The sequence below is a fragment of the Zingiber officinale genome, chromosome 8B (genome assembly GCF_018446385.1).
Source record: "Zingiber officinale cultivar Zhangliang chromosome 8B, Zo_v1.1, whole genome shotgun sequence".
NCBI classification, from domain to species: domain Eukaryota; kingdom Viridiplantae; phylum Streptophyta; class Magnoliopsida; order Zingiberales; family Zingiberaceae; genus Zingiber; species Zingiber officinale.
Window position 1 is genome coordinate 25842299 of NC_056001.1, and position 12985 is coordinate 25855283.

At 34.3% G+C, this 12985-nt stretch overlaps 1 protein-coding gene across 3 annotated transcripts in view; it reads left to right on the top strand.

Moving 5' to 3' along the window:
- The first annotated feature begins 4586 nt into the window (after window positions 1-4586).
- Window positions 4587-12985, top strand: part of LOC122017634 (protein LAX PANICLE 2-like) — a 31011-nt gene continuing 22612 nt past the window's right edge. For 2 of the 3 annotated variants that reach the window (XM_042575300.1, XM_042575302.1), the window contains exons 1-3: window positions 4587-5099; window positions 5174-5230; window positions 5317-5389. In XM_042575300.1, the coding sequence (XP_042431234.1) occupies window positions 4867-5099; window positions 5174-5230; window positions 5317-5389 (363 nt within the window). In that variant the 5' untranslated portion in view covers window positions 4587-4866. The remainder of the gene's footprint in view (window positions 5100-5173; window positions 5231-5316; window positions 5390-12985) is intronic. The other variant, XM_042575301.1, reaches the window with a different exon arrangement.

Sequence of the window (12985 nt, forward strand, 5' to 3'; positions counted from 1 at the left end):
ACTTGCGCCTTTATACGACAATTTATCTGCCTTGATTATGGGTCCAATAAGTAGTGTTCATTATTTAGTTCAATTTGAAAAATTAAATCAAATCAAAATTCTAACTTTTTTTTTTTCATTAATTCCATTAGATAGGTGTTCATTTGCTTCATTACAAATATAAATTTACAATCTTAATGCTATGTTATTCTAAATATTATACTAATTTGCTTCGAATCTAATTGAACAAAAATAAATCTAATAATTCCGGTTCGGTTTTAATTTGATTCAAGGAAACACATGATAAAAAAAAGAGAGAGTTTATTTTAATTCAATTTACACCCCTACGATTGGAAAGTCAAATCCTAGCACTCTACAATTAGAGAAGATTACGACATGGCAGAATTATGAAGTCCCGACTTTCCTTTATGATGATTGGACACTCTAACCTCCCTCAAAGGAGCACCAACTAACGGACGGTTCAACCCAAGAAAGCAATCCTGATTAATTAAAGACATCAACCATAAACATACTTTATCGATGTAACCAATTAAACTCATTCCCACAGCGACTCTCTCGCTTAATTATCCCATCATTTTAAAAAAAAGAAAGAACGTACGCACCGTTCATTGCTTCTAAAACCTATAAACGACTCAGTCAACCGTCGACCATTTCCTTAGTAATGATTCTTAGTGTCTCCTTTCAAAGTTCTTTGGACAGTGCTCAACTTTCCAAACTATTTCCCTCTCTAATCATTGAGGCAACTCAGCCGGACGATTCACTCCACAAACTAATGTTGATAGTCAGATCCTGTTCTAGTTCTAATTAGTCTATTTTTTTATTATTATTTATGTAAAAAAAATTTAGCCCATTCAAATCTATCCCTTCCACATTCGATTCATCTTCTTAATAATTTAGTGTCGGCAATTATTTTGAATGCGTATATAAAGTTGTGGAATTTTTAAAATATGCACCTGACTTTCAGATTTGTTAAATGACACCAGTTTTTCATTTTATCTCTCTCGTCAACGTGTTATTGAATTTCAAGGAATAATACTATTATGGTATTGAATTTTAAAGAACATTATCATTATGATACTGTATTTCAAGAAACATTATTATGGTATAATATTCTTTAATTTATTTTACATCTTTTAGAGATTCGTTAATATGTGTAATTTAATATATTCTCGATTTATTTTGACCGTCCATAATTAACTACTTAATTATAGAACAATCATGAGTGACACCTAATAGTACATCATGATCCCCAATTAGCCGCTAGCACATGAGGTGTTGCCACCAATGAGGTATGGGGTTCGAATCTCGGCAAAGCCGAGGTAAATGCCTCCCTTATGTGCTAGTCACTATTCCAAAGGCTAGTAGCCGTCCGCGATTTACCTCCTCTGTGTTGGCCCTGGGACGGGTTCACTGGGGCGCTGGGGGCGAGCGTATTCGCCTTTTGCCACCAATGATTCCCAATTAGCCGAAAAATCATAGTTGATCTTAGAACTAATTCTAAACCCTTTAGCAGTTACAGTGAGTCATGCCTTGTTCCTTTCACTCGTCTTATACCCACTTGGTTCAAGACATGGTCTATGTGTCTATCCCCATTAGACTAACTACGTCACACCTAGCTCAAGTAATATTTCCTCTTTCTACGGATTCAAATTACTTGTATATGTGTACAAGAGTCTCATACTCTTAACATGTGATGCTTTGGCTAAAGACTTTAATTAATAATCCTAATGAGTGACCATAGGGTATACGTCTCCTCGCACAGAGCAGTGAATCCTCTGTGGACTATCCAAACATCTTCGGACATTTCGACTTATACCCAATCATCCCAGGTCCACACCTCAATGATGTGCTTGCTTAAAATGATAAAGTATAAGTCTCGATGACCAAGATGACTTGTATACCTCAAGCCGAAGGAAACTTGCACTCGAGCTGCAGTAAGAGCATCACAGACATATCCATATATATAGATAACCATACAAAGTCTTGCAGTGAGTCACTCCAATGAATTAGTTACCATAACTAGCATCTACGTTTAACTCTCAACATCCCAATGTCTCCAGCCAGTGAGAAAACAACTACTTGGCAAACCAAAGAGTTAACTCGTACTGGTCTTACAGAATTGATGATGTCCGAATGCATCAATTCGACAATTAAGGAAATTCTAATACATTCATAATTACACATATAAAGATAATCACTAGTTGTGATCCAATCATAATTTCTCTCATACTATGAATTGTATTACAGACATTTAGTAAATGAGTTTAAGACAATCAAACATATAAGATGCACTCAAAAATTGAATCTATATTTAGTAAAAATCATAAGCTGATTGCCTTAGGACATTCCTCAAAATCTAACAGTTTAGGGGATTCTCGAGCAACATGAGCCTTGCCTCGCCTGGGGTTCCTCTAGGGTGAATTCTCTACTGAGGAGGCTTACGACTACTCGATTTTGGGTCAACCCTCAGCGGGCGTTCGGAAAAACGCTTGGGGGAACTCAAACAACTATTTTTTGCTTGGATATTTTCTCAGACATAGCAAACTCCTCCATTGAGGCTGTAGGTTCCCGGTACTGGTGAGAATTCGTAGCTTGGTCTTGGGATAGTGCTTGCACCTTGGCCTTCAGAAATGGCTCATACTCCTTCGGTGTCATGGTAACATTGATTTTACCAGTTGTGTCCATCTTTACGTTCCAAAACATATGAATATGTTCCTATAGATGATTCCAAATTTGATCTCATCCGGAAGATGAGTAGATGAGCTGCCAGTCAGATGACAGGAATGTTGATAGAGGAAGACTTCAAGTTGGGAGCTGCAGACTTTGAGCTGGAAGCTGCGAACCTACATACATTACAGACAGAGCCAACGAGAACGTTAGAGCGAGAACCAAGGAGGGAGTTCCTAGCGTAGATACTCTGACACTCAAGTCAGAACAGTAGGTTGGAAAAAATGTAGAAGAAGATGAACAATAGAACAGTAGTATGGATGCATGTGCGCACGTACGTGTACCTAGCCAAAGGAGAAGACCCCATTTTTATACTACTTCTTATAACCTCTATAATAATGAGGCGTCAGAGAATATCAGGTGTAAGAGTATGTCAGGTAGTGGAGGATGTGCGACAACCTTTCATTAGACAGAGGAATGTTCCATTGTGTGTATATATGAATAATGAAATATTTTCTGGTAAGTAATTATTATTCTCTATTATTGTGATTCTTTGACAATGTTATCTCATAGAGGGAGTTTGGTCGGCCTAGAGTTGACCAGGTTTAAACTGAGAACCATGCTTGTGTGAAGAGTGGGGAGATGAGGCCCCTAGGTCTAATCGACTCTATAGCTGCTCGGATTTATGCTGGAAGCCCTGCTTATGAAGAGTGAGGAGCTGGATCCCGTAGGTCTGGCTGGCTCTGTTGTCGCTCGGGTTTATGTTGGAAGCCATGATCATGAGGAGTGAGGTGTTGAGTCTTGTAGGTCCGGTTGACTCTGTGGTCGACCGAGTTAAACGTTTATGTTAGGAGGCATGTCTATGAGGAGTGGGGGAGTTGAGTCCCGTAAATTTGATCGGCTTGGTGGCCTCCTTGGTTGATGCAGGAAGCCTTGTTCATGAGGAGTGAGGAGCTGGGTCCCATAGGTCTAACCAGCTTTGTGGTCGGCCGAGTTTATGTTGGGAGTCATGCCCATGAGGAGTGGGGGAGCTGAGTCCCGTAGGTTCGATCGACTCTGTGGCTGATGAGAATTGGGGAGCTGAGCCCTATAAGTCCAGCCGACTTTAAGGTCGCTAGCATTTATGCTGGGTCAGTTGCCTTTAGGGCCGCCTGAATTTATGTTAAAAATCCTGTTTATGAAAATTAGAGAGTTGAGCCATGTAAATCCACTCTACTCTAGGGTCATCCGAATTTATATTGGGCCGACTAACTTTAGGACCGTCCGAGTTTATATTTACTCATGAAAAATGAAGAATTGAGTTATGTTAAAACTGATCCATTTGCATACATGTATATTAATTTTAACTGTGCAAGTTTAACTACCATATCAACTGATTTTCTTAACTTCAATCCGAGCCAGGCCCTATTTTATTCGCCGTAAACTTATAAAATACAATATTGTTATTTTTTGAAATCTAATATTTGACGAGAAAGGTAACACGAAAAACTTGCTTCCTTTGAAAAATGCGTAAGGTCGGTGCGCTTGTTTGAAAATTTTATAATTTTAAATGCGTCCTTTCCTCTATGATTAATTGTCCAATCTCTCAACTCTAGCTAATTCCCTGTGGTCATTTGCCGTCTCATCATTTGCACCACCGCCCGGCATCTGCACGGATGATGCACCGACAAGTGTTTTTAATTCTTCCTGATCATGCAGTCCAGTCTGCAAATCCAAACGCACCATGCACGGCCCAATCATGGCCGAATGACTTGATGACACTGCCGTGATGCGATCGTGACGTGCAGACGTTCCAAATGCAGAAAATTATTCATGAAAGCAAAGATCCAACGATCGAAGAAAACTCACGTGCATCTCACTCCATGATTGTCCTGTTCGTCCATTAATCAGTTCCCAGTTCTGGATCGGATGCACTATCTATAGCTATAGAAAGGCAAACTCATCCCCTCCTGTTCATCTGCCACTCAGCTTCTTATTAATTCGGCCTCTCCCCTCTTCTCCCAAGTCCTAATACTGCTCTGCAAATTAAATTCCTCTAAACGAAACGATCAGCTAGCTGGTTTAGATTCGATGTGTTAGAATTACATGTACAAGGGACGTGTAGGAAAACCTCCAGCTCTATGCCATCGCTGATGCTTATAATTCTTTCCATGATCATATCCTATCAGCATCAATCCTTGCTCATCCAACTCAATCTCCATGGACCAAGAAGACCCCTCTCCGACCATACTGTTTCATGAAGAAGAGGGGGAGGAGGAGGAGGAGGAGGAGCAAAAAAAGGACGACGATACCACAGTGGTTAGTCGAGATTGGCTGAAATTAGGCCAAGCAGCGTCGCCGTCCTCGGACGGATCGATAGGTCTGAGGGTGGTTAGTCCGCCACGAAGACCACAGTCAGGTGTTTGGCTCAGACTTCAGCCTGCTCCAAATCAGTAAGTTCCTTTGACACAGATGATTAGAATTAGCATTTAGTTTTATTATTCTGTTTTGTTCATGATTCATGCAGAACAGGGATCAGAGAAGTTTGTTTGCCCCAGATAGCCAATAAATATTTGAGAATAAAGTAAATATGGATTGAATTCGCATTTTAATTTCATGCAAAATTGTGCATATTAATTGGAGCTTAACTTCATGATCGTTTCTGTACAGGGATGGGAGACTAACAGTCAGATTGCTTATGAAATACTTGGTGAAGAAACTCGGATTGGAGCATGAATCAGAGGTATATATAATTAATCCCCCATCAAAATATACAACTATTCGATCCATGCATGCAAACAAAAGTAGCTAGCTGCAACATTTCTTGTCGTTTTTACAGGCATTTTAAGTTTTCACTACTGCTCGTGGTTTTGTTCTGGTATATATATATATATATATATATATATATATACAAGTTACATGAGTTTAGGTGAGATGTTGGTATCTGATTGGCACATCATTTCTCCCCCATACCATAATGATTGAGGCCGTGCCATTGCTGATCATCTAGTGATATCATGCATAAACTGTAATAATCCATACACAAGTAAAGTAAAGCACAGCAGTGAAAGAGGAGACTGTGATTAGCTTATTATTCAGCATGTAGCTTCAATTAGGTAGTACAAGGTAAAAAGTTTTCATAGTTAACTTAGATATTAGCCGGCTGCAGCTGATGGAAAAATAATCTTAGAAATTGTAGAGTGACAGTCATTTCTACTTCTAAATTTATTCTAGTGACTAGATAATGAAAAACTTTACTTGAATTCCTCATCCTCACAATTAGATAGTTAGAAGAATTATATAGATATATATATAATAATTATTTTAAACTCTAATTTTAAGGATAGATTTTTATAAAAAATATTAAACCAATTAACTTTGAATCTGGGATGACCAGTCTAACATGTCGAAAATTTTCTATTGACCGCTAGATAAATTATGAAGTGCTCAGATAGGCACCCTAGAAAGTTATAGTTGAAGATTGAACCGTTGATATTTGAATGATAATTTAGTACCTTTCGTTGTATCATAGCACGACGGTAGGATAGATTTTTATAGTTTACACTGTAAAAGGTTTTAGGAAAAATTAAAAGGATACATTTTTTATTTTAAAAATATATTTATTTTCGACGAAGTTAACTACTATACAATTATCGTAGGTATGAATCTATAGTTACTATAGAGTTATAATAATATAAGCATAATATTAATTAGAATTAAATTGTTAACTGCTATAGTATAATATCGATCCGTATTGATCAAAATGACTATTATAATTATGTAGTAGTTATAATTCCTATAATATAATATTAAATAATGATGATAAATTGTAATAAGAAATACAATATTCATATTGTAGTTATTATAAATTATATCTGCCGTAATATAGTATTATTAGTGTTATCAAAACTTAAATATCAGTTATGATCTTTTAACTATTATAATAATATCAAAAATAAAAATATTTTTTAAAAATAAAAATATTTTTTAAAAATAAAAATGGATTAAGATTGGATGAGAAGTTATTTTTGATAATAAATAATTTTTTTAATATAATTTCGATAAAAAGGGCGAGCTCTCAATTTTTACCCAAAGTTGTTTTTTAAACGAAGAAAACAGAGAAAATAAAAACAGAGGATCATTAATTATCCGCTAACTAATCTTCTGTCATGCTGTTGCTGGTCTCACGTCAACTGCATTAGAAATTGATCATTCATGCCCATTACGAAGTGCAAGCATCAATAATGGATACGAAAATTGACATATTAAGGATCACATTTCTTACCTGATTGACGTGTCATAATGTAGAAGGTCCTTGACAGTCCTGGGCTATGATAGAACGATTATGCCCTCTAAGTCGTGATAATATAACAATTATTCAATTCATAAAAAAAAGACATATAATTATCGCATTAGAGAAATATTTGACACAGTTAGCCCCATAAATTTTATGCACATATATTAATAATATAAAAATAATAAAATATTCTTAAAGCAACGTACTGTAACCCATCACTTATCAAATATTGTCGCAATCCAATCTATTCAAGGTGGCATTACAATTTATTCAAGATGATAAAAAGTGAATATATTTATCCCAGTGCCTCCGTTAATTTGTCCCAGGATTAATACGGAGGAGATAAATAATCCATCCCAAGATCAACATAGAAAAGATAAATCACGGACGACTACTAGTTTTTGAAATAATGACTAACATATAAGAAAAATATTTATCTCAACTTTATCAATATTCAAACTCCAAAACAACACTTTATATATTAACCACTAAATGTATCTAAGGGGACGCATTACAATCTATTCAAGGCAGGAACATCGTTGTACGAAAACACATAAGGTTTATGTTTATTTTGTCAAAAGTTAAATTCGTTTACTATTTTATCAAAATAAGGACTCTAGCTACTAGCTGTAAGATTCTTTTGTGCCCATATAATAATCGTGCGTGTCTTCACTGGAGGCGTCTACGTGGATTGTTTGCCGTGGAATTGTGCGCGCCGTGTCCCTAATATATTGGTTGGAGACGTCTTCAGTTGATTATTTTTTAATTGAGTTGAGATGTCTGGTCAAATCGACACCTCGACTTTTTTTTTTTTTGTTTTGTTTTTTATATATATATACTCAAACTTTATTTAAAGAGAATATTATATTCATGAGTATCTAAATTTTTTAATCTTAAATACTATAATACAAAAGAAAAATCTAAACCTTAAGACATAGTTTGGAAGTTGGAAGGGCAAAAGAAAAGAAAAGAAGGAGAGAGAAATGAAGAGAAGAGAAATGATGTGTTGTTTTATTTGAGAGCGGAGGAAAGAAAAAAAAGGAATTTTTTTTTTTGTTTGGAAGTTGTAAGGAAGTGAAAAGAAAATACTTAATAATATATTCATTTGACTTTTATAACCTTTAATTTTTTTATAGCTCTAATTGTATGTTTGATACGGTATATATCAGTCAATAAATTTATTAATCATGAAGAATTTCAAAGTTATTCGCTGTTATACAACATGGACAATGCAAATATTGTTACAAATGTATGCATAAATATGTTTTACTGTAAGAAAGATTAAATAATTTCTACAAATTCCGAGCGCCCAATAATATAAAAAATAAATCAATTTAATGAAAACTTAACCATTAAATCATGATTTATTTCAAGATATTAACTTCACCAAAAGTAGCACAAAACATGTTCTACACAGACATGAATATGCACATCTACATAGTTTCACTTAATTTTAGATCCTAACACAATAGGTAATATAAAGAAGGATCTTGGCCACTCAAAATAATTGTCTATCTTCAAAAGTATTTCCATCACTCGTAGCATGCTAATATTCAAGAATGAGAATCAAACATCAACTTGTCCAAAATATTCTTGCATCTTTCCGTTGGGCACCCAAAAAAAGTTCTTGCTTTATCCGGATTTTTAGTGAGGAAAATGTAGCAATCATCAATTTGATTTTCTTCAACTCCAATAGCGATCAACTCATTGAAGATCTCGTTCTCTGTATAAACTCTAGTTCTAGAATTCTAGAGAATGAAATTTCCCTCTCTAATTGCCTCAACAACATTGTCAAGTGCAAACTTTAGAACCTCAAGTTCTTCATCATTTGAGACTTTTTTGTCTTCCTTTGTGAATTTGTTGAACCTTGATTTTTTTTGTCACTATATTTTGAATATGATGCATCCAAATATTTACCTGAATAGGAAAAGTCTTCCAAACTTATTTCTTTTTCACACACCATCCGATCAATATCGATAATACTTTCAACCTGCACTCCATTTGATTCATTTATCCAACGCTTGCATTTTTCTTTTGATGTTTCAACACCTTCTCCTGTTGCTCTATCTTTAGCAAGGAGTTCTTCCAAATTATTATAGTTGCTCACAACTTTGGTTTTCCACTTTATGACATTAGGTTTCTCCAATAAAAATTAACAAAAGACATATATTAATTTCTGATGAAAAATAAATAAAATAACAATTAAAATTCTAATTAACACTGACCTTTATAAGTTGTTCCCAAACTTCAGGTTCGGTACACTAAGTTTTTGTGAATGGATTCCAAGAAAAATCACTCAATTTTCCATTCCTAAAAAAATCATAAGACTCATTGAAATGTTCCTTGAGTGTCTTCATTCGATCCTTCAAATGGTCTTTAATGAATTCCATTTGAAGTTTTTCTTTCAATTCAATGATAATGTTATTATATGCTGTGGTTGTAAATGTCCCATCCACTCGAAATCCTTGGTAGTACTGATTTAATAATGCCTCAATGAATGCTTCATCCATACGGGCTACCCATTTCATGTATTCTCTCTTCATGTTGAGAAATTCTTTTAATCTTTCTAATTATAACAAATAGTAAGCCAAATAGAAAATGTCACATAATAGAGTTACAACCATTATATATTGTTAAATAATAATTCATAAGTTAACTTACAAAATAAAAACTTTGCAACATTAGTTCCATCACTCATAGCATGCTAAACAAAATGAAGTACATATCATATCTAATAATTTAGCAGGTAAAATGAAAAATCAGAAGGTTACAATACATAATCTTGTCACATTTGAATGACTATTTGATTTCTTAATTGTTCACCTTGTGCTGAATCTTTTTCTGTACTTACTACTTCAACCGTATCTTCTTGTGGTGGAGATTGTCGTGACAATTCTTCATCTACTTCGTGAATATATTCCACATCAGGATCAACTTTCATTAAAAAAATTATGTAAGATGCAACAAGCAAGAACTATTTGTGATTGTACATCCAGACTATAAGTTGGTTGAGTATCTCCAATGATAAGAAATCTTTTTTTTAGAACACCAAATGATAGTTCAATTGCATTGCGTAGGGAAGAATGTCGCAGATTAAACAATTCACGATAGTTTTGTGGTTGCCGATTTGAGTATTCCTTCAGGTGGTATCTTACATTTCTATAAGGTGTAAGAAGTCCACTTTTCAACATGAATCTAGCATCAACAAGGTAATATTTTCCTATAAAAGTTCAAATAGTTATTAACTTCTTAATTAAAGCATTGACATGTAGCTAAAGATTACCTTTAGGAATGATTAATTTATCTTCTCTGCTAAGCACATTTTTTATGATTCTCGAATCTGATGTAGTCCCTTCCTAACCAGGTAAAACGTAGGTGAATCACATGCCCAAAGAACATGCAGCTAGCACATTTTGTGTTGGATGTTCTTTTCTACCTCGTTATCTTGCTGCATCTTTACTAGATACTTTTACACATATATGAGTTCCATCAATTGCACCAACACAATCCTAATAAACATGTAGTTCATTCATATTATGGTTGTAGGTAATGATGCCTAAAATTTTTAACTAGTTGAGCAAATGAAATCACCTTGAAATATGGGTAAAATCTTTCGTTGTGAAGTATTTCGGGAGGAATTTGTTCTCCTGTAGGTTGTCGAAGAAATTGATCTTCCAATGCTATAACTGATTTCAAAACTCTATGGAAATGACACTAATAGTTTTACCAGAACGTCAATAAAAGAATGCCATTGTGCCATTTTTTGTCGGAATTGGTAATATATGGAGAAACTTAACAATTTGTTCTTTTACCGTGACTCTTTGAGTAGGATTTAAACCACCATGTGTTTGTAATAATTCACACAAACGACCAAATATTTCTGGTCTCATGCGAATCACCTTATTTAAATTTCCATTAGATCTAAGTTGGTATAATAATTCCTTTCTTACTAGATGACATCGCTTGGACCTATTTCCAATAGGTCGATCCACATAATTTAGACGAGAGATATGTCGAAAAATGATTAATCTTATAACACGACAAATAACTTCAACAACAACTAATTGCCGACTTCTCTCACGAATATCATAATCTCTCTTACAACTTCGGTTTGCTCCATATCCATCTAAAATACAATCATTAGTATTCTAATTAATTGAATACCTTCAATAATTTATGATTGCTATATTCCATCAAAGTAGCATAAACACAAAATAAGTATAAAATAATTAAATAAATCAACAAATAATTATGAGAAAGAGCGAAAGTATATCAACAATATGAAAAATAAAGGAAAATATTAAAAAAAATAAAGCCCATTAACAAAAATAAACAAAAAATAATTAAATAAATCAACAAATAACTATGAATGAGTGAGAAAGAGGTAAATGATATCAACAAAATGAAAAGTAAAGGAAAATATTACCTGTTAATTGATTATGGTAGAAGATGTGTGTTTTTCAATCTCCCTCAACTAGTGAAGTTCGTGCTCTTTGGAAGTCTTTGGAAGAGAAAACAACTTTATCAAGGGATATATTTATTTTGTATTAACTTTTGAAGGGCATATTTGGAATAAAAATTAATGATTTTCCCTCCAACAAAAATTTCCCTCCATTTCCTCCCATTTTTGGGTGGAAAATCATTTAATTATAAAAGGAAAACTTTCCCTTCCCTCACTTTCTTTTCCTTTACATAAAAAAAACTCCCAAATGTTATTTTTTTTTTCACTTTTCCATCCAAATCTTTTCCTTTCTCTCTAATTTAAAACTCCCAAACAAAGCGTAAAGGAAAATTTTATTAACTTAAACCTATTATAACCTAATCTCTAAATCTTAAAATCTTAAACCCTAAATTCATATAACATACTCCATGAATATCTAAAATTATTAATCTTGAACACTATAAATCAAGAGGGAAGTTTGAACCCTAGAGAAAAAAATCTTATTGACTCAAACCCATTATAACCTAACTCCTAAATCATAAAATTTTAAACCCTAAATATATATATATATAAGAGAGAGAAATTAGGATGTACATTTGTTCGATACATACTCTTGGGCGACTCTCACTAGTCCAAGAGTCCGGATACACTTCCGGGCGCTCCGATTCACTTACGAATCAGAACGACCGAGGGTGCATCTGGATTCTCGGATATGTGAGGGTCTCCTAGGAGTGTATAGACTATCATCATTTTCTTATATATATATATCGGAAGTTCGTCCAGGCACTCCAATCAACAAAAGTGAATTGGGGCATCCGAACGAGCTTTTGAGTTCACACTCAGTCGCCCATGAATGTGCAGGTATATATATATATATATATAATGTGCGTGGATGACACATGTGGATGTCTCTCTGAATGGGAAGCGCCTCCAATACATAGAGGTACCTCCCCAAGTGAGAGACGCCCACAGCGTCGTCTCCAAGAAAAGCACACGCTAGAAAATTATGAGCTTTTATATATTTATATATATATATATTACTTAAGAATTGTACATGAATCCGTTGTCTAATAAAAGGCCTAACAAAGTAGTAAGTTATGAGTTTTTTTTTAAATATTAAATGAATAGTATGTGTCACCTTATGTGTAGAATCCTAATGAGTTTATATCTTCTGTGATGGGGTTATAGCACATCACCATGTACATATATTTGAGATCCATACCTACAATCTATGAGTGCAATCAACTTTTAGTTAAGGAGACTCTTACAAACTTGTTCTTGCAAGAATACAACAAGAAATAAGAAAGCAAAGATAAATACAATTGAAAATGACTTTACAATCAAAATCTTGCTTGTTTAATATCTTGTAGCTAGCTTGGAAATGCCTCTTGATGGTCTGAAAAAACAATAGTACTATCCTCTAAAACCCCCAAGAACTAGTGGCGAAAACTCCTCGAAACCCTTCTTTTAAAGCCTTTAGGTTGGGGTTGATTTTCATCTATCAATCGACTAATCTTACCTATCAGTCAATTGATATGTCTCCAGCATTATTTTGTCGTTGAATGGCCACTGACACTTTTGAAATCTGTATGATGTTGTCT